This window comes from Ailuropoda melanoleuca, chromosome 9, assembly GCF_002007445.2.
Source record: "Ailuropoda melanoleuca isolate Jingjing chromosome 9, ASM200744v2, whole genome shotgun sequence".
Taxonomy (NCBI): domain Eukaryota; kingdom Metazoa; phylum Chordata; class Mammalia; order Carnivora; family Ursidae; genus Ailuropoda; species Ailuropoda melanoleuca.
The window spans coordinates 28,140,175-28,162,466 of NC_048226.1; the positions used below are offsets into that span (position 1 = coordinate 28,140,175).

At 55.0% G+C, this 22,292-nt stretch overlaps 1 protein-coding gene across 1 annotated transcript in view; it reads left to right on the plus strand.

Moving 5' to 3' along the window:
- Positions 1 to 392: 392 nt before the first annotated feature.
- PSTPIP1 (proline-serine-threonine phosphatase interacting protein 1) overlaps positions 393 to 22,292 on the plus strand; it is a 45,872-nt gene continuing 23,972 nt past the window's right edge. The window contains exons 1-3 of the mRNA XM_011236604.3: positions 393 to 701; positions 20,011 to 20,111; positions 20,467 to 20,541. Of these exons, the coding sequence (XP_011234906.1) occupies positions 666 to 701; positions 20,011 to 20,111; positions 20,467 to 20,541 (212 nt within the window). The 5' untranslated portion in view covers positions 393 to 665. The remainder of the gene's footprint in view (positions 702 to 20,010; positions 20,112 to 20,466; positions 20,542 to 22,292) is intronic.

A 22,292-nucleotide genomic window follows, 5' to 3' on the forward strand; every position in this document is an offset into this window, starting at 1 on the left:
GGTGGGCAACACCTGCCACCTGCCCTGTCCTTGCCCACACCATCTGTGGGCTTCAGGCTCCCAAAGTTCATGGCTTCTGAGCATGGCCCAGCGAGAGCTTTGGAAGGGGGCGAGTGGAGACGGGCAGCAGGGCGGCAGGTGGCAGGCGGGGCTGTACAAGGGAGCCCTGCGGCTCCACTTCCTGTGGGCGAGGGCCCTGGTGCCTGCCCCCGGGGAAGGTTGTACAAACCTTCCTGCGCAGGCCCCAGGCTGCCTTCCCGCCTGGCTTGTGCACCAGCCTGCCTCTCCCGCTGGCTACTGCCTCCCACCCGGGGCTGGCATCCGTGCTCTCAGTCCTGCAGCCTGGACTGTGTCTCCATCACCACAGGGCTGGCGAGGGGCCGGCCGGACACCAGGGCCCGCCCTCCCATCACTGGAAGGCCACTGTTCCTTCCTCATTTTGCTGCTGATTCTAGCCCCAAACAAAACAGGTTGAGCCCTTTTCCTCCCGCCGGCAGCTCCTCTCTGGCTTGCGGCTGCCTTCTGAGGCGCTGCAGACGGCGCCGGCCGGGGAGGGGGGGCCTGGGCCAGCCCTGTCGGGACTGGGACGGTGCGCCTGGCTTCTGGCCCTCGTGCAGCCCTGTCTGTGGCAGGAGAGCAAGCTTTGCCGTGGCAGTTGCCTGAGGATGATGCCCCAGCTTCAGTTCAAAGATGCCTTTTGGGTAAGTGAAGACGGCAGGGGGAATGAACCAGTGGAGTGGGCTCTGGGGAGGTCAGCTGGGCTGAAACTTCCCTGCGCTGGTCACGGGGATGAGGCTCCCGGAGGGAGGTTTTCTCATAAAAATGGTCTTAATTATCATGGGGCATAACCTGTGCTTCTGTCCCTTCTGAGCTGGGAGATGAAGGGGGTCCTTGGTCTGGGGTACTGATTTCTCTGCAAACTTGACCACAGTGGGTGAGGGCTATCCTCTCTACTCCCAGGCCTGACTTCTCCGAGAGACCCTCCCCCCACTGCAGGATCTTTGTAGGAGAATCTAATATATGGGTGAGAACTTGAGAAGGCCATGTGAGGTGAAGGAGGGAGGGGGTCAAGGGTTTGGGGACCAGACAAATTTGAATTTGGGTCTTGGCTCCGCTACTTAGAGACTGGGCAAGCTGTTGGACCTCTCCGAGCCTTTTCCCCAGCTATCCAGTCCTGATCAATATTAATAAGCATCTCAACTGAATGGGAGAATTTAAAGAGGCAATCTAACATAATCAAGTCCCCAGCACCTTGCCGGCACGCCAAATGATCATTCTGTTCCCCTCACATAACCTCTCTTCCTTGCAGACTCTCGGGGTCCTGTGAGGAGGCAGCAGGGCTGGGCAAGTCCTTGCTTACTCTCTTCAAGTCAGTGCAGGCGTACTTCAAGTCCTTCTCCCCCGTGAAATAACAGCTCCTGACAGGCTCGGGAGGTGAAATGGCTTGGCGTGGGCCACACACAGCCTGCAAGCCCACTTTGGACCCTGGATCCCCTCAGCTTTTCTTGCAGCTGTGCCTCCACCTTTTCTGCTTCTCCAGCTCTGGCTGTCCCCGGTGGCTTGTGGGAAAAAACTGAGACCTCTCTGGTTAGAGCTGGGAATGAGGCTGTCCTGAGGGCGCCCCCCTCCAGCCCCACGGAGGACTCCCTGGCCCTTCACTCAGCCAGCTCAGCCTCAGCCAACAGCCTGGCCCTCCCCGGGCCCTTTCCTGGGGCCTGCGGCCAGGAGGATGAGAGCTAACGAGCCAAGCCTTCCTTCCCTTCCGGGCCGTGCTCTGCTTGGGGCCTGTGGCCAGCGTGCGAATGGCCTGCTTCCCGCCTGCCGTGACCACACAGTGGGCAGAGGGCCATCTGGGGAGGGTACCCTGTTCCTCTCTGGGCCTCCATTTCCCCATCTCTACAAAGAAGAGGTGGGCTCAGGTCAGACATGCCAGTGGAGGCAGACCTGGCTCAGCCCAACCCAAGCACCAGGCTGGCAGCTGGGCCCTCACAAAGGGGCGGTAGTTGCAGTGGGGGGTGGGGCAGTGAGTCATCACCTCTGCTCTGACTGAGAGTGCAAAGTGGGGGAAAGAGGTAGGGACTGGAAATCCAGGGTGCTCTGTAGCCCAGGGAAGACGAGGAGACCCTGACCGTTCTACCTCTAGGACAACTGTGTTAGGCCAGGGCCCCTGGCCCCACTTTTCGAAGGTAGAGCTCTGGCAAGGAGCAGCCCCCATGGCAGGATCTGGGCAGCGGGGGATGGTATGTGGGGGGCAGGGTGTGACAGGGACAGCAGCAGCAGGAGGAAAGGAGCCCACCTGTGGCAGTGTTCTAAGGGACGCGCAGCCACGCTCTGGGCTTGTCCCACCTCTGAGCCACTGCAGAACTCACGAGCTCCAGGCGCCTCCTCCCCTCCCCTGCTGGCTCCCTGGGCTGGCATGAGGATCTAACTTAGGGAAGCCAGAGACAGATGGGAGCCTCTCACCCTGAGCCTTGGCAAATGACCTAGAAGGTCACTGTCAGCATCACTGCCCCCAGGGCTCTGAATTCAAACCCCTTTCTCTGACGCTTAGCCCAGCCTAGCCCGTGGGGACAGCTAACACTGAGTACTAAAGATGAGTCAGGCACTGTTCTCAGGACTGTTTAGCTATTCATTCATTTCAACTGGTGAGGTAGATCTCATCCCTACTATTCAGAGGGGTAGTCGACGCACAGAGAACTTGAGTAGCTTGCCCAAGGTCACACAGCAGGAAATAAACCCTGCCAGGCTAGCTCCAGTGTCTGGGCTCTCACCCAGGGTGCTTTAACACCCTCTATCAACATGGCAGAACACTGGATCTTTGGGCCACATCAGCAAAATGGAGGGGAAATTTCTGTCCTTCCTACCTCTCAGAGAAGTAAGAAGACCAGATGATGCTGACAGAAGTATTTGGAAGCTCAGTTTACAGACAAAAAGATATCGTAATCTAACTGCTGTGGGGGTGCTAGGGACAGAGCCCATCCTGCCCCTCCCCCATCCTGCCCCCCACCCCAGCCCAAGGCATCAAACCCCATGGCCTCACAGTTCGAAAATGAGTGGTCTTACGTCATGGACGGGAGCCTGTGAGCTAGAAGGGTCATGTCTAATAGCGTCACCCTGCAGTAACGTGATACCCTCAACCATCTGAGCACAGGTGAGCGCTAGCCCTGTTCCTGGCACTGGTTCAGAGTAAGAGAGGCAAACAGAAGTGGTTTCTGAGGAGCTAAAAGCACATAGTAGAGCTCATATACTTTACTCATAGGAGATGGCCCATCATTTTTTGGCTGAAGCCTATGAACTCTAATTTTACAATTTTGCAATTTTAACAAGCTTGGTCATTTGGTCCTTTAATCTAGAGATGCAGCAGCTAGTAGGGGTCTACATGGACCCTGACCCATAGTTGGCGACTGATAAATGTCGGCGGGCCTAACTGATAGAGACAGTTTCACAGGGAAGCCTGATAGCAAGGGAGGGGACCAAAAAACTCTAAAAAGCGGACAGAATGGCTCAGAGGTGGTGGGAACACGCAGCGTGGGAGCAGGCCAGTTCTGTCCCTCAGTAGGCCTGTATCTGTCATTTCATCAATGTGGCCACCCGGTATTTATTTATAGCCTGCTTTTTCCTGTGGCAAAACATTGAGATGCAGGCCACTGTGGAGTGAGGCAGGGGTGGACTAGCCACGGGGGGACGGATAATTCGATTTCTGTCATACAGACAATAAAGAACATCGCAGCTTTGCAGGAAGCTAGTGGCTGCACCTCAGAGCAGGACCTGTCCACGAGACAAAGTTGAGGGTGAGAATACCGGTTACCTGAGCGGAGAGAGCTTTAGGTCTCCTAAAACCTGCCTCGGCAGTGAATCAGAGGGGCACAGAAGCCCAGAGAAGGCAGGGTCCTTCCCCCACCTCCTGATCTCTCCTTGCCAGCGGGTCTGCTCCCAGCAGGCAGCCAAACTCTATTGCAGAAAACATCTGTCTGCATCCTCAGCACAGGGCTGTCAAGCAAGTAGTGGTCAGTGTTTGCAGGATAAATGTATGAACAACGAATGTCTCCACGGTCCCACTGCCTTCCTGAACCCATTTTCTCCTTTGTTTCACTTTAGTTATATTCTACAAATATTTGTTGAGTGGTAGTCTCTGCCAGGTGGTCTAAGCTGGACCCCTAGCCTCACCCGCACATCCCCCATCCAATCAGGTGAAAGAGATTGTCTTGCCCTCAAGGACGTCACTGTCCAGCACTGGAGACTGAGGTTCCCTAAAAACTGAGCAAGGCACAGGGAGGGGCAGGGCTCTGAGCTGTGCCTTCTCACCCCACCCTCCCACTCCCTCCCAGACCTGAGCAAAGAAGCCACTGGGTAATGTTTTAAGAGGGAAAATCTAGTTCTGGACCAGGTTTTATTGAGATCCACATCCTATCCCTTCTGGGGTTGTCAAAAGGCAGAGTAAGGGCTCGAGGAGGCTGGGCCACCTATACTACAGTGACATCTCCCCCTGCTTTGGGCAGAGGCTACCAAGGGGATGGAGGGAGTAAGCCTGAACTTTTCCCTCTGACTTGTGGCCACATCGCCCCTCTTTGAGGCTAAGCTTCAGCCTCATCTAGAAACCAGGAAACTGGGAGGAGCTGAGCTCCCCAAGGCACAGAGGACAGAGGAAGACACCACGTTCCGGGTGGGGGGATGACTCACCAGGGACACACAGGGGGCTTAGGATGGGCCCACCTCTCCCTCATGTGCCGGCTCAGCTGTTGTTGCCTCTTCCCCTTCCCGGTTCTGAGACTCTGAGGTTCCCCATTTAGGAGAGAGGCCCCACTTTGGCCTGTCCCCCACCCCAGGACCTGCCAACCATGCCCTTGGGGCCTCACAGAAAATCAGGAGAGGATGATGTTCCCTGGGTACCGATTCTGTTCTGAGCACTTGAGACTATGTATATACCTCCTAAGGAAACAAAAGTGTAAGATCCTAGAAGGAAAATAGAGAAAACCTGGGAAAAGCACCCTGAGTCTCATCACACAAAGACAACTGGTAATAGTTTGCTGTGCTTCCCTAAGATTATGTTACGTGGGTGCAAGCGTGTCGTGTACACCATGTTGTAGTCTCCCCGGTTTTCTTTTTTCTTGCATTTTAAAATTGATTTTTAATTGTGGTAAAGTATACCTAACACGAATTTCACCATCTTAACGTTTAAGTGCACAGGTCAGTAGGGTAAGTGTACTCACGTTGTTGTGGACACCCCTCCCCTCCGCTTCTCAACATAATTCCATTTTGAACATGTGTGGGTGTGGGTGTGATTTCCTCGTTTCAAAACACCATTGTTAATGGCTAACAGTCCAGCTTGTGGGTTTGGTAGACATATGATTCATTTATCCAATCCCCCATTGTTGGACATTCAGGTTGCTGCTGCCAGTTATTCATTATTCTGGACAGAGATGCAATGGGTAGATCTCGGTGTATCAAAATTTTTCACTTGATGATTATTTCCTTGGGTGGATTCCCGGAAGAGGAGACATTCCTGGGTGAGAGAATGGGGCTGTGTTTCTAGCTGGGCAGGAGCGTTTTGATGCAGGAAGGAGGGACCAGAGTGGCCTGGATGGCGCTGGGAGGGCCAGGCCTGGAGGGGCTCTGCTGGGAACTGAAGCTGCTCAGACTCTGGGGGAGAACTTGCAGCAGGGCAGGCCCCTATGGCCTTGAAGGTCAAGGAGGCCAGTGGCTGAAGAGTGGGTCCTCCCGAGCAACAGGGGCTCGCAGACAGTGCAGGAGGTGGGAGAGGGAGGCCCTAACTGTCCTGCCTTTGTGGCTACCAATGGCCTTCTCGGTGCCTCCCTGGCCGTGGCTGTGTGCAGGAATGAGGACAGACTTCTCTGTCAGTGTCCTCCTATCTCCTGAATGGAGGCATGGGCAGGCCTACTCCAGGGTCATACGTCTAGGGCAGAGTGGGGAGTTCCACTTCTGTCCCTGAAATCAGAGATAGGCTCTTCTTGTTTGAGTTATAATTTGTGTAGGAAAAATGGGGGGCCCCCCTCCATGTTAGCATTAATTTCTGTGGCTCTGGAAGTAGGTTATTTTTCTATTTCCCCCTTAATTTTCCGTAAGTGAACACAGATTATGTATGTCATTTCTTTTTAATTTTTTGAGAGAGAGAAATTGTGGACGAGCGCATGCTCATGTGCATGGGGGAGTAGGGGCAGGGGCAGGGGCAGAGGGAGAGAGAGAACCTTAAGCAGGCTCCCTGCCCAGTGTGGAGCCTACATGGAGCTCAATCTCACAACCCTGAGATCATGACCTGAGCTGAAATCAAGAGTCAGACGTTTAACCAACTGAGCCACCCAAGCGCCCCCTATTTATGTCAGTTAAAAGGAAAATATTTAAAAACAAAACTAAGCAATTCTTGTTTTCGAGCCTAAGATGGTGTTTTTAGGTGCAATTTGTGGTTTGATAGGCTTCCCTCCTCCACATACTCTGTGCACACTTTGTGGCACATGGTCCCCCGGGGGGCTGCAAAGCTGGCTCACTAGTGCCCTTTCCGCTGGACACAGTCAGCTGCGTGCTGGAGCGAGGGGACTGCAGGGTTTCTGGTTATGCTCGCTCTGCATTTGTGACACCTGCAGAGGGGGACCTGGAGGGTTTACCAGCAGCAGCAGCCTCGGCCAAGAAAGTCACCCACACCTGCGATTTTATTCTTAGTGGAGAACAAGATCTGCTTCTCAATGGCCCTCTTTGCACTCCAATCCCCGGGGACTTGTGTACTGTTCCTGGCTGTTCCTGGCACCTACACACAGTGAAGGGAGCCCCTGGAATGGAGACAGAGGGCCCTGCCTGGGCTTGAAAGGGTAGGCAAGGATTTGGGAGATGGCAGGACAGGTGGTGCAGGGCACAGGGAAAGGGCAAAGGACCAAGGCGTGCCAAGTGGGAAGTGGCACAATGGGTTTGGAAGGCAGTTTTCTGGCCCAAAAGGAGTATGCAGGGCACCCGGTAGGGAGGTAAGGCCCCAGCTGGATTGTGAAAGGTCCTGACTGGCCTGAAGTGGTGGCAGAGACGCTTTCTTCTGCTCTCCGCGGTGGATGTTCCTCTCATGCAAAGGAGCCTGGAGGCTGCAGGCTGGGCGGAATGTCCTTCTTCCTCACCCAGAGTCTAGCTGATGCCACAAACCACAGAATGAAGGGAAACGTGGTGTGGAAACCGAAACTGCCTGGGCTTCCAGCAAGAGAGAGTGGCCCCCTGTGCCCAGAGGCTGCCCCTGCCGGGGCTCTGCCCTGGACCAGCTCCAGCAGGGTCTCTCTCCAGGCTCAGGAGCCAGATGCTGCTTTGACGCTTCACCCAGCCTCCGCCTTCCCTCGCTGGGCCTTGGAAAATCGTTTCCCCTCTGAACTTCAGTGTCCTCATCTGCGGGACGTCAGAGTGAGGCTCACCTAAGACTAAGGCCTTGAAGATGGGGAGGCTAAGGGCAGCGCCAAGGGGACCGCCTTCCGCTGCTCAACATAGGGAGTCAGCAGAGCAGAAACAGGTTCTGAGGGACCTAAGACTTATGATGGTGTGCACACCTCCAGGGCGAGCCGCAAGTATGCACCCTCCGATTCCCAGAATGCCTCCTCAACTCTGTTCACCGCTGCATATTATGTTCTGCCATTAGAGAGTCATTCCCATGGCTTCAAGTGACAAGATGCATTTAACTCCAACAGTAGCCCTGTGAACATGGTATTCTTATTCCCGTTTTGCAGAGAGAAAACTGATAGAGAAGGTGTGGGTCTGGGAATGCCACCGAGGTGGACTTTGAGGTTACGGGGCTAGGCCTCGCTGCTACCTTCCCAGGCCTGGGTCAGAGAGCCCTTAGGGTTTAGTGGGAGGTGTGTGGTTTGCGGAGACCTGGTGCCCTGAGCCACGGGTGAGAAGGTAGGCGAATGACAGCCCCTTCCGCTGGTGTCGACAGCACCCATTATTGGGCAATAGGAAGTACCAGCTGGCACTCCCGAGATTACAGCCGGGGCAAGGATGGGGTGGCCAGATGGGCTCAGGTCTTCCCAGCATCGGAAATGGGAAAACGGAAGCTGAGCCCTACTGGGGAGAAGAGGGGGTGATGGGACGAGGCAGGAGAGTGCCTGATATGTTCAAGGGACAGGAGACTTGTGTGGCTGGGACCAAGTGACCGAGGGGGGTACTACTTGGAGATAAGATCAGAAATGTATCAGGAAGCCAAATCTTGTAGAACTGTTTTTCTCCAAGGTCCCAATGCCCAGGCCACACCCAAGGCCAAATACCAAGTAAATCCGAATTTCAGGGTGGGAGGCTGGGCATCAGTCTTTTCTGAAGCTCTTGAGTGTTTCCAAAGTGCAGCCAGGTTTGAGAAGCATTAGTGCGGACCATTGCGGTGATGCAAGATGCGTTGCCATTGCTGACAACGAGAGCACACCTGGTTTGTACCATCGAGGCGACCTCATTTGACTCACTTGTGAATGAGCAGAGGGTAGAGGTTTGTTTTTGTTTTTTTAACCTTACAATCTTCTATGATTACTTTTTTTATTGTGGTAAATTAACGTAACCTAGAACTTACCACTCTAACCATTTGTAAAAGTGCAATTCAGCAGCATTAAGTGCGTTCACGATGTTGCACAACCATCGCTATTTCCAGAGCTGTTCATCATCCCAAGCAGAAACTCTGTATCCATTAAACAATAGCTCTTCACCTCCCTCCCCTCACCTCCTAGTTCTATTCTACTTTCCGTGAACCTGCCCATGCTAGGAACCTCACAGAAGTGGAATCATACAGAATTTGTTCTTTTGTGTCTGGCTTCTTTCACTCAGCATGTCTTTAAGGTTCATCCATATTTCGGGGCATCTGGGTGGCTCAGTAGGTTAAGCATCTGCCTTCAGCTCAGGTCATGATCCCAGAGTCCTGGGATCGATCAAGCCCCACACCAGGCTCCCTGCTCCGTGGGGAGCCTGCTTCTCCCTCTTTCCCCGCCCCCCCCCACTTGTTTTCTCTCTCTTTCTCTCTCAAATAAATTAATAAAATCCTTGAAAAGAAATGGTTCATCCATGTTTCAACAGACATCAGAATTTCATTTCTTTTTGTGGCTAAACAGTATTCCGTTCTCTGTATATATCCCACTTTGTTTATCCCTTCCTCTGTCGATGGACTCTTGGGTTGTTTCCTCCTTTTGAATATTGTGAATAATGCTGCTATGAACATGAGTGTACAAATATCTGTTTGAATCCCTACTTTGAGGTCTTCAGGGTATTTGCCTAGAAGTGGAATTGCTGAATCATACGGTAATCCTACGTTTAACTGGTTCAGTAATGCTAACCTGTGGTCCCCAGCAGCTGCTCCATTCCCATTCCATCAACAATGCATGAGAGTTCTGATTTCTCCACATCTTCACCAATCCCGTGTGTGTGTGTGTGTGTGTGTGTGTGTGTGTGCGCGCGCGCACGTGCCCATGTGTATTTTATTTTATTTATTTTTTTTAAAGATTTTATTTATTTATTCGACAGAGATAGAGACAGCCAGAGAGAGAGGGAACACAAGCAGGGGGAGTGGGAGAGGAAGAAGCAGGCTCATAGCGGAGGAGCCTGAGGTGGGGCTCCATCCCATAACGCCGGGATCACGCCCTGAGCCGAAGGCAAACGCTTAACTGCTGTGCCACCCAGGCGCCCCCCATGTGTATTTTAATTACAGCCAGCCTACTAGGCATGAAGTGGTGTTTCACTGTGGTTTTGATTTGTCTTGCCCTAATGGCTAACGATGTTGGGCATCTTTTGTATGTGTATTAGCCATTTGTGTATCTTCTTTAGAGAAACATCTATTCAGGTCCTTTGTTTACTTTTAAATTATTTGTGTGTGCTGTGTTTCTTTATAGATTCTGGATATGAATCCCTTATCATATGTATGATTGGCAAATATTTTCTCTCGATCTGTGGGTTTTCTTGTTATTCTTTTGATAATGTCTTTTGGTGCATGAAAGTTTTTCATTTTGACAAAATCTAATTTATTTATTTTTCTTTTGTTAACTGTGCTTTTTGGTGTCAAATCCAAGAAATCATTACCAAAGTCAATCTTGAGGCTTTTCCCCTATGTTTTCTTTTCAGAGTTTGATGGTTTTAGCTCTTACATTTAGATCATTGATCCATTTTGAGTTAATTTTTGTATCTAGTGTAAGGAAGGGTCCATCTTCATTCCCTTGCATGTGGATACCCAGTTCCCAGCACTATTTGCTGAAAAGACTGTCCTTCCCCCCATTGAATGATCTTGACATCTTTGTTGAATGTCATATATGTGTTTATTTCTGGGCTCTCTATTCTCTTCCATTGGTTTCTATGTCTAACCTTATGGTAGTACACACTATTCAAAGTACTGTAGCTTTGTAGTAAGTTTTGAAATCGGGAAGTGTGAGTCTTCCAACTTTGTTTTTTTTTCAACATCATTGGCTATTCAAGGTCCTGAATGGAAGTGTGTTTATTGTTCCCATTTTTTATGTGAGGAAACTGAGGTTTGAGCCTTCCTATGGCTGCCCAGCCTGGACTGGCCACAAGTCTCTGACAAACCTTCCATAATTCTCCCAGCCTGGGCACACTGGAGAAACACCCTCCTTAGAGAGTCTTGTCTTCCTGGGTTCTGGAATCAGCCACATTTGTTCCTTCGATTCCAGGGTCAATTTCTATCCCCTTCCATGTTGGAATGACAGTCATCACAGACACCAACGCACAGATGGCGGGACCCTCTCTGTAGCTGCCCTACTTCTGGCTTTCCGGGCTTCCTCGAGGTCCCACGGGCTCTCACCCTTTAGGAGCATTGGCCCAAAAGCCAGGTCGCCGACTTCCTCAGTGGATCATGGGAAGGTCCTGCAAGGAACTGATGTCTGCCCTGGCCTTGGCCTGCCAAGACCTGAGGGGCCTTTGAAAATCGGGACTTCTGGCCCCAGACTTCCCAGCTGGCTTAGAGGGAAAGTTAAACAGTGCATGGCCACAGATCACCCAGGGGTCCCTCAGGTAGCCCCAGTGCTCCACGGTCTAGGGGGAGGCATCTTGCTCTATTTAGGGATGTATTTTCCTGTAGTGTGGCTCTATGCCAGATGCACACAGCTGTGCTGGGCAGGGTAAAGCAATTTCCCAGTCTTCAACACAGAACCCTTCCTCGGAGGGTGCCATCTTTGTCTCTCACTCTGCCTTTAGAACCCAGTGCCCTGCTTCGATTCTATTACATTCACAGTGTGGCCCTGGTGAGTCCCTCCATTTTCTGAGTCTCTGGCCCCTTGTCTGTATTAAATTGATGTTTGTGGTTAGAAGACAGAGACATGGCAACATGCACATTAATGGCCTCGTAGGGACAAGGAGCCCCACATGCAGACCCCCCGCATGTGCAGGAGTCCAGCTTGCACCCAGGCTTGAGAGCTTTGCAGCCAGAGCCCAGGGTCAGCTCTGAGACCCAGAACCTGCCAAGGCCAGCAGAGGAGGCCACAGGGCCTTCTCCAGAGGCTGCAGGGGTCTGTCCCTCCCTTCAGGAAAGGGTGTGGGGATGGGAATGGAACATCTGTGCTGCTCCAGGGCTCCATCTCTGCCTCTTGAGCAAGTCTCAAACCCAAGGGAAGAGCAATTCACAGCCACAAAGAAAGACATCCCGCGTCAGCCCTGTGTGGTCCAATTGTTCATCCCATTTTACAAATGAAAAAAAATTTGAGTCTGAGAGGTTGGAAGCAACCAGCCCAAATAAGCATTACAGCCCAGATTCAAACCTCGCTCTCTTCTTTTATTTCCTTTCTTTGACTTGAGACGTACCCATCCCCGTGGGCACCATTTTCCAGGAACTCATTCAGTGTCGAGTGCCCATTGTTGGGCTCCTCCATGTACTATTTCATTTCGTCCTCAGAGCCCAGAGGTGGGCCACAGGTTCACGTTCATTTTACAGAGGAGGGACTCTGGGCTTGGGAGGTTAAGTGACTTGCCCAAGGTCGCACTGATTGTGCCCATGGAACTGGCCAGAACTAGAAGCCGATGCCTGAGTTCTTGCCACCTCCCACTGCCTGGACTTCCTCCTGGGGGGGGGGGGGTCCGTGGGGTCTCCCCTGGCAGGTGTAGGCAGTATGAGAGGGGTGACACTTGGGGAATGGGATGCGCAGGGACAGTAGGTGGACCTTTGGTGCCAGCCTCTAGTCTCTGGCTGGCCACCTACAAGCTGAAGCCTGTGTGGCAAGGAGCCCTGTGTGGCTGGCCATGGGCAGGGGCTGGACGGTGCCTGTCCTTGCTAAAGGGGTAGTCTCCTCCAGGGCTCAGGGTCTGGGGTGGCTCAGGTCCCTCCTTTCTTCCGTCAACCATCCTCTGTGTCCCACTTCTTCCCTTACCCACCCTTGCCCACTGGCATCTCCTTCTTACTCCACCCAGTGCTAGATCGAGGGAGCCCCTGCTGCCAAATCAGCTTGTGGGGGCAGTACAGAGGAACCGTGTGACCCTAGCAGGTCATTCACCTTGCTGGGTCTCAGGTGCTCATCTGTAACATAGGGCAATAATTACGGCACAGTCCTGACATTCCAGGGGTTTCTGAGGATTAGAGCACTAGCCTCTAAATACTGCATCGCACCCAGCTCCCTTCCCCTGAACTTGGAACCTGAAAGGGAACCCTGGATCCCTTTACCTCCTGGGAAGGCTCCACACCTGCTCCTGAGCCTCACCTCCAGCTGGCCTCAGGCTACCTCTTCAGACACCTGCTCCAGCACCCCTCAGAGCTCTGTGCGTCCTGAACCACCGGGGCTCATTCCCACCTTCAGGCCTCTGCCTAGACTGCTGTTCAATCCCTGTCCCTCCCCTGTTCTACTTTTTCTACATGTTTTGGTTTCATAAAGCAGGAGGAAGAAGTGGAGGGTTGAGCTGGGCCTTTAAGACTTGAGAGAGCGCAGGGGAAGTGGGCCGGGCTTCGCAGACTGGGGGGAGGGGAGAGCGGTGGCGGAGACCTTTCCTTCCTGCTAATCCGAGGATGCTTATTTAAAAGAACAAAACTTTCAGACTGGACTGATTCTGGTTGAAAGTCAGGCCTGCCCACACAATTGCTGATAGGGCCTGGACAAGTTACGTAACCTCTCTCATCCTAGCTTTCCTCCAACTATAGCACCCCGTGGTCAGTATCACTGAGATAAGCGCCCCCCCATACACCCCCCCACACAGTAGGTCCTCTTCTGGTGCCAGTGTTGCCCCCACACCTGGTGATGTGGGATTCCTGGGAGGTTCTGAAAGTTCACAGAGCTTTGACAGGCCCCTGGCAGGCTCAGGGTGACGGCAGGCTGACGGCTGAGGGGCGCAGACATCTCAGGGGCCCAGCCAGTTGGACTGCTCTGCTGCTCAGCTGCTTGGGCGGGGGTCCCTGAAGACCCTGGGGAGGCTGGGGCTCAGTGGAGAGCTGGAATCCTCTGGAAACTCATTTCTAATCTCAAGCTCCTGTCAGCCCAGCTGAACCCAGGGTTGCTGAACAAGTGCATTCAATGTGCTTTTTTTCTTTAAAAATAAAAGTCTGTCTCTGCCTTCTTGGCTCTCTCCCTCTGGCACCTACCTTGGGCCATCTTAGAAAAGCTGTAAATCACCCCACAGTTATCTGCGTATGCATGGATCCCTCTGATCCTTGGGTCAGGGACACTTCGACCCATCTCACCCTCCCTGCGGAATCCCTAACCTGTGAGGGGCACTCCCCCCCCTGCTGAGGCAGCTGGCCTTGTGCAACCATTTCTGGGACCACATGGCTCTTGGGACGGCCTTCCTTGTGCTGATCTGGAGTTGGCCTCCTTCTCTCTACCCCCGCAATCCTGGCATGGGTCTCTGGGGACACCAGCCACAGGCACTCCCTCTGCTCCTGATGGCCCCACAAAGGCCTGCAGGCCTCAGTGATTTCTCAAGGGCCTGGGCTTGGGACCCTCTCTTCACCCACCTGCCCCTGGATACTCTAGGGAGGCAACTAGCTTGCTTACTGAAGTCTCTGGTCGTCCATCTATCCATCCACCCTTCTAAGCCATACCTGGGTTTCTGGTCCTTTGCCTTCCTCAATTTGCCGACTAAGAATGGTGGAGATGAGCCCCACTGTGAGGTAGTAGCTGTAGGGCAGTGGAAAGAGCCTGGCTGCTACTCAGGGACTGATCTACCCTGAGCCTCAGTTTCCTTATCTGTACAATGGGGAGAATAATACCACTTTAAGAAGTAGAGGGGATGAATCTGTCTGGCTTATGTAAAGGTGCTGGGTCATGAGTCATTGCAATGCAAGCCAATGATCTGGTCCCCTCCATGGGACATCTCCGGAGCCAGCAGTCGTAAAGCCACATCCTCTCGAGGGCCTCCCTGAGACATTTATTTGGCGCTTGTCCAATGTGTTTGCATTGCAGATGCTGGGCTCTGGGACCCAGCAGGGAGACAGACCCGCTTCCCGCCTTCAGGGAGCTGCCTTCTGGAGAGTTCAGGGCTCACTACCTCTGGTTTCCTGACCATCTTCACCCTTTGGTTTCTCAATCCACAGAAAAGACAAGCAACAGTAAACTGTTGGCAGGAAGCTGGCCACAGGAGGCACGCTGGCTGCAGAGGTCCCTTCTGTGAAACTGGGACCGTGCCGCCCCTAATGCCTGCTCAGCCTGCTGTCCCAGGCTTCTGGGGCGTCTGGGGTGAGGAGTCTCCTGCTCTGTCTCCTCTCCCACCGATAAGAGGTGATTTTTTTTTTTAAGGCTAAAAAAGAATGAAGAGCCCATCAACCCAAGAGCATGTCAGTCATTAGAAAGGTTTTCAACAAGAATGGTTAACATTTTACAAAATGTTTTTTGAGCCTGGTAGGGTGCAAGCTGGCAACTTAATTTCTCTTTCACCTTCTAAAGCCACTGTTAGGTCTCCCTTCCCCACACCTGGGCATGTGTTAGAGCTTTTCTAGTCCTTTTCTAGTCTCGGTATAACTCACTCTGGTTCAATGTCATATCAGAATTTCACTCTCTTATTCAGTTGAACGCTCCTGGTCTCCTGACAGCATATGGGAAGCCTATGATGGGGACGATGGGGGAAAAGACAGGGTCCACTTCTTCACTTGCCATGTTCTACCTATAACCACTGCTTATGGTGTCTCCTCAGATGGGGTGGGTGCGGGGTCAGTGACTCTAAAGGGGTGAAAGGTCTTCTTACCCTGGAGCTCCGGGAGCTGGTGATGGCATAGCAGGTGGCAGAGGTCCACGGGGTAGCCCTTTCTCTCCTGGGTACTTCGGCAGGTTCTCTGGTGACCCTGCGCCCACCCCCAGGATCCCCCTAGTCTGCTCCCTGCAGCTGTCCACTTCTGACCCCTCCTACGTGCACCCAGCAATCCACGTCACGCAGACCCTTGTGGGGGCTCCTCCCTCCCTGTCAGGTGGTTCTCATGAGCAGAAGGTCACAAGGCAGTTCTTCCCAGCTACCTTCCACAGCCCTTCACTTGGTCCCCAGGAAGAATATCAGCTGATTCCTGGGCATGCCGACCCCTCTCACGCCTCTGCCTGGTGGGGGCAGGAGCAGGCCGGGACAGGGCAGGGCGGGGGGATGCTGCTAGCAGAGCAGCTGCAGAAAGGCAAGAGATTGGGAGGTGAAGAGCTCAGATCTTGGCCTGGGAGAGCTGTGTTCAAGTGCTGGCTGTGCCCTGGGCTCCTTAGGTGACCTTCCTGCATTCCATTTTCCTCACCTATAAAACGGGGTAATAATCCTTAGCCTCGTACCCCACTCTAGACATGCTGTGATCTCTTTTCACCATTCTCAGCGGTGCACGTCATTTCATTGCTTCTCAGATCAGCCTCAGGTGGTGGGAACTGTTGGGCCCATTTTACTGGAAGAGGGAGAATGACCAGGGGTGTGAACCCACAGCTAGTCTTCCGGACTCTGTACCGTCTCTCAGACACGGCCTGGGCACCTTCCCTGACTCGGCAGCCACAGTCTGCCCTGAGGGGGCTGTGCCCTCGAGGAGCAGGTTGTCAGGGACAGGTTGGCCTCTGCCCCCACTTCCTTGATGAGGAGACCAAGTCCCACGAAGAGAAATGGTATGCTCAGGCCCTGGTGTCTGTGGTCTAGCCCCTGCAGCCACCAACAGTGATATGGGTAGGAAAAGGGGGAAGTAGTGGTGGGTACAAAGGCTGTTCTTCTCTCCGCCCAGTGGGGGCATGGCAGGGCCAGGGCCAGCGCACAGGCCTGGGCAATGGCTGACACGTAGACCTGCCTAGAGAAGGAAGCAGCTGGGTTGCCCCTGGGCGCCTGGGGCAGCCAGGCCTTCCCCACACGGCCTGAAGGCCAAGGCAGGAATATGCTCCCACCTGCTCAGATTCCTGAGCAGTCCCTTCTAGAGCGCATCCTGCTGTCCTTATCCGGCCTCTCTGGGGAAAGGGAGCACCAGAGTGGCCGCACAGTGTGATGGCAAGGCCCCGGCTCCCACATCTGGCTTGAGCAGGACTCCCAAAGAAGGGGACCGTAGCTTCTGAGCACCTGGCACCGTCCCCTGGGGTGGATTGCCCTGGGGTGGATTGCCCTGGGAGCCGCGGGGCAGGGGCCTGGCTTCTGGCTGCTTGCTGCTTCTCGTGTGCACGTCTGCAGAGCCAGCGTGGCCCTTCTCCAGGGAAGAGTTCCTCTGACCCCGCCTGGGCACAGACCGGGTCTCCGTGAATCCATGATAACTGAGCGATAGCCCAAAATACAGCTTTGATTTAAGCTGGAAAGAATTTGAGTAATCATTTTCAAAAGTAATTTTTTAAAATTATTTTTCGATGTTTCAAAATGAAAAACAGTGCTGGTTATCTCTTGAATGACTGATGTAGGTATGTGGGCTGGGGGACAGGCGGGTCTGAGCTCATAGCCCAGATTCTGACCTTTACCACTTGAGAGATCTTGAGTAGTCACCTCCCCTCTTTGGGTCTCCCGGTCACTGTCCTTACCTCGGTGGGTGTGTGGCATTTTCAATAGGAAAACCACTGTGAGGGGCGCCTGGGTGGCTCAGTTGGTTAAGCAGCTGCCTTCTGCACAGGTCATGATCTCAGGGTCCTGGGATCGAGCTCTGCGTCAGGATCCCCAGATGGTGGGGAGTTTGCTTCTCCCTCTCCCTCTGCCCTACTCCCCAGTTGTGCTCTCTCTTGTTCACTAGCTCACTCTCTCTCTCAAATAAATAAATAAAACCATAAAAAATAAAAACCGATGTGATGTTCCTAGTGCGTGACCGGTAGACCCCATAATTTCACTAAGATCAAGGCCATGGGTGGGTTTCAGGCAACAGAGGCTGTGGGTAGACAGAGGAGGGGCGAGGCCCTGCCTGGTAGCTTCTGCATTGTGGAAATGTGAGCCAGGAAAGGAGGGGGACTGGCAGTGAGCCCTTGGCACTTAGAGGGTGGAGCTGGGTGGGTGCTGGGAAGGAAGGCCAGGGGGCCCGCAGGGACGATGTGCAGCTGGGCCTTGGACTGTGAACTTGCAGAACCGACTGATTATTTAATTGAGTGATTGGTTCATTCATTTCCTCAACAGCAGCCTGAGCAGACTCTGCCCAACTCTGGGTAATGAGTCAGAACCCATTCCCTGGAGGAGGTGGTGGGGTAGGGGTGAAGGAGGAGGGTGCAGGCTGGGGGAGGGGTGCAGTGCTGGGAGGGAGCAGCCCCAGGGAGCCAGGCACTTCCTCAGAACAGTCTCATCACTTGTGACCGTGGCTCACTTGGCCACAGCGGCTGCTGACACCACGGTGGCTCTGAGCAAAGGCTGAACACCATTCGTGAGCCTGCGGCACTGTGGGGACTCGAGCTCCTGGGGACCCAGCCTGCAGGGCCCCTTGCTGCCTTCTGCCTCCTACAGAATGGCCAACGTAGGTTTTGTTTTGCTTGTCTTTCCGCTCTGGGCATCTCAGTAAGGACGGAAGGGCCCCCCTGGAGAGCTGGGGTGGGGCGGGGGGCTAGGAGGGGAGAGCAGAGCATCCTGCCGCAGGGGTGGGCTGCTGTGATCTTGCCAGCTCTGCCAGCTCTCCCAGAGGCTTCGTGGAGCAGGATAGGTCCCCTGAAGTCCACATGCTTGTCCTGCCTCTGCCTGTGTTTCCTGAAGTAGGTCCTTCCCTTCTCTGGGCCTCCGCTTCCCTGAAGACTGAGGGGCATTGGACAAGATGCTTCCTAGCTTGGCGGTCTGTGGAACTGGGCCCTGAATGCTGGTGTGCAGGTCAGGGTGCCTCCCTGGTGGGGAGAGGGCAGGAGGCTAAGGCTCCAGATTCCTCTCCCTCCCCAGCAGTCACAGCCTTCTGCCAGGGGCATATGGAGGGAGGGCAGGGGCTGAGAAGCAGAAAGCCCTGCTCCGCTGGCTAGTTAGTGTGCCAACGGCCAGAGAAGTGAGAGCCTGGCCCAACCGCACCAGCCTGGACGTGGGCGCTGACACCTGCCCCAGGACAGGCTGGCAGGGGCTCTGGGGACGACCTCCTTCTGCTGGGGCCCACACACACTGCTTGGCTCTAGGAATTTCTAGGGAAGCTTATGGAGGAGGGAATAAGCTTGGAGTCCTAGGTATCCTACAGGCCTGGAGATTTCACTATTTTGAGTGTGCTGAGGGAGGGCTGGGCCTGGCACCCAGCCAGTTGAGGCAATTCGTAGAATCTCTGCCCTCCTGCCACGTTTGATTCCACCTAGACCTTGAAGAATAACACCTTCTCTCCCAGAACCTGCCTCAAATGCCTCTTCCTGTGGGAAGCTCTCCTAGATTTAGCCTCCTCTCCTGCCTCTCCCTACATACCCACACACAGCATTGGAGGGGAGGCATGGGGCAGGGAAAGGTGCACCGCCAGCTCTTGACTCCAAGATGGGCTAGACTTCCCTCCCCCAAGCTGTGGCCTCACGGATTGGCTGAGGTCTGAGATGGGGTTATGATATGTGTGCTCAGGGAAGCAGGGACCCTTTCACCAGTCTCCAGGGCTTTGGGAGTCCACGGGGATAGAAGAGAAGACCGACTAGGTGCTGAATCTCAGGACTTGCCTCAATTTACAGTTGCCTGGCCCAGCATCCTAGGGGTTGGAAGGTGGGGGTCCTTCCTCAAGCGTGGATGCAGGAGCCAGGCTCAGGTCAGACTCAGGAAGCAACTGCTCTCTGCATAATGTTTCACCACTTTCTCGATCTCCCTCCCCTACCCGTCAGCCCTGTGTGCAGCCTGGCCCTAAGACCCCCTCCGTAGACCTGGGGGATGTCCTAGGAGACCCTTCAAGTTCTACCTCCGTCCCCCAGCGTCCAGCGCCGGCAGCTCAGGATCCGTTCCAGGGCTGAGGAAGGAGAAGCCGGTCGGTCAGGAGCACCAGGATGGGCCGAGCAAGCGCCAGGCAGCAGGGCGGCAGCTGTGTCCAGGAGAATTCTCCAAAGCTCCCCCTCCCCCGTTGCGGGCTGCTAGGCATGCTTAAGGGCTGGCCTTGGGGTGCTAGGCACGTGCCAGGGATCCTAGGCGTGTGTTAGGATGCGCGCGTCTTCGGACAGAAGTCACTCTCAATGCCCACCTTTCCCGCTGGGTGCAAGAGGTTACCTGAGCGCACAGAGAGCCTGGGGTGGCAGCTGGCACACGGTCGTCGAGCACGAAGCATTTGGTGCCGTTGTGGCAGAGGCCCCGCGGTGTTGAGGTGGAGAGCACGCGCTTGAGCCAATCGGCCTAGTTCAAGGCCAGGCCTGCGCTGTCAAGCCGTGTCACCGTGGGCGCGCCTCCCCCATCTGTGCCTCGGTCTGCTCCCTTGACGGTGGAGATGATAGGTTATCGGGAAGGCGACGGGAGCAAGCCGCACTGGGCACCCTGCAAGGCTGTCGTCACTGGGTCTCGTGTTGGGCCTGCTGCGCCCCGGCCTGGGAGCTCGAATGACGTGTGGGGCTCACACACCTGCACGTCCGCAGACGGGGGCCCCACCGTGTGTCTGCGCGACGCCCGCTCCTGAAGCCCAGCGCCTGTCTGTGAGTGGGGCCTGGAGGCAGACAGGCGGGTCAGGCCCCAGCGCTGGAGAGACCTTTCCCCGAGGCGCCAGTCAGTCCTCGCCCCCACCCTCACACGCCCGTCTGTCCCGTGTTCCAGTGCAGGGACTTCACGGCCCACACCGGCTATGAGGCGCTGCTGCAGAGGCTGCTGGACGGCAGGAAGATGTGCAAGGACGTGGAGGAGCTGCTGAGGCAGAGGTGAGCCAGACACGGGGTGAGGGCCTGGAGGGGGAGTGGGCTGTGGGAGCAGCCGGGGCCCCCCACGCAGCCAGGCTGCTGTCAGGACACCCCCTGCTCTGAAGAGTTGGGAGTGTGACTCTCCTGCTCTCCCCAGCCTGGGCCTCCCCGCAGGGGGCCAAGAATCTGATGTCCCTGCCAATGTACACGTATTTGGCCAACATTTATTTCAAAGGAGGGCTGGGGGCTTGACCTTCTCAAGGAGGAGCCTGCAGGGCCAGCCGGGCCCCAGAGGCTGAATGCGTGGACCCTCAGTTTCCCACGCAGACGTGGGGGCAGAAGTCGAGGACGCAGAGCCCCTGCTTTGTTCCCGCAGGGCCCAGGCGGAGGAGCGCTATGGCAAGGAGCTGATGCAGATCGCCCGGAAGGCAGGCGGCCAGACAGAGATCAAGTAAGAGGTCCCGTGCCCTGGGCTCCCTCCTCCTTTGCCAGGTGCTTTCTGGGCCTTTCAACAGTCTTTAGGACTTCCTGGCATGGGGTGGAGCGGGGAGGGCCAGGAAAGGTCTGGAAGACGCCTGGAGCACCACTGTCTTGGGGACAGAGGCCATGTGTCCTCAGGGGTCTGTAGCACTGCCAGCAGCCCCTGGGCCGCCTCTACTCACCTGAGAGCCAGGAGACAGGCTCTCCCCTGATTGGTCGCGCCCGTGCAGCCTTGGCTTAGCCTGGGCTTCGGGGAGAGAGGTGTGACCAGGAGCAGCGGCGGGAGGGGCCAAGTCCAGGGTCCAGTGCCAGGTCCTTACCCGTCAGTTGTGTGGTCATCAGTTGGGTCAAACTGCTCCCTGCACTCTCCCTGCCTCCATTTCCTCGACCGTGAGCAGAACAATAACACAACCTTCCTCAAAGGATTAATCGAGTCCAAAGTCTCGGCTCAGGCCTGGCTTGGAGGGGAGGCAATGGGGGTCATTGCTGCTGTGAAGCCAGGGTCTTCTCCAGCCCTGAGGCCTGGGCCCTTGTGTGCAGACTGGGGGGTGGGGGGGGTGGGGAAGCAGATAGGGGCAGTGTGACGATTTGAGGGCAGCTGAAAAACTTTCTAACAGTGGAGTAGGGGGGCTGCCTTGGGAAGGTGTGGACTCTCCCCCTGGGGTCAGGAACTCCTACCCAGGAGCCGCTACCTGTGGAGCTGGCAGCTGCCATAGCAACCGCTGAGCCTCACCCCTGCTCCCCTGGAAGGTCAAGCCTGTCAGCGTCCGGCTCTGCACAAGGAAAGTGGCCCCAAAGCCTCTGAGCTCCGGACCCTGGCACCAAGTTCCTTCATTTGAGCTCCCTGAATATACAACAGTCTCTGAGTCTTCTAAAGACAAAGGGGATCCTGGCTGGTTCCTGCTTCCAAACTGGAGCCAGAGAAGACATGGGAAGAGCTAGAGGAAGGTCTAGAAGTGGTGAGGGCCAGGGAAGATTAATGCTCAATACCCGAAGGTCTGTGCCTGGGCCCAGAAAGCATGAACCCAGCCCCAGTAGTAAGAATGCATGAGCTCCAGTCCCCACTTGGCCTTTATGAACTGTGTGACTCGGGGCAAGTTGAGTTGGGTTCTCGTCTGCCCACTCCAGCCGGCGGTTGTGCAGATAAACAGGGCAGGGCTGGGGGTGGATGCTGACTGGGTGCAGAGGAGGGCTCAGGACGTGGTAAGGAATGAACGAAAGTCTGATGGAAACCTTCTCTGTCTTCCTTGGGGAAGAGGGACTGAGGGAGTATGACCCAGGAGGCATCCCTCTCTGCCTCCTGGCCACCCAAGCCAGATGGAAAAGGAGAACCTTCCCAGAAAGAGAGGTGGCCTCCTGGGAGTGGGGGGAGAGTGTGCTCCAGGCTGGGCCATGACAGAAGCCCGGGCTGGAGGCAAGCTGTGTGAAGTACATTCACACTCAGAAGCCCGTGAGTCACTGGGCACTTAAATAGGGAAGGAGAAGCCACTGACAGAGAGAACAACATGGAAGGGGATCCTGGTGGGTGGCGGGAAAGGTGGGGAAGGACACAGTATCTTGCCCCACTGCAGGACTAGGAAGAGGCCGGGCAATGCTCTGGGCAGTCCCAATCCCCCGCATGGCTATAAGAGGCCAAGTGGGGCAAGGTGTGCCTTGCCTTCTATGCTGTGTGACCATGGGGTGGTCCCTGCCCCTCTCTGAGTCCTGGGCTGGGCTGTGAAA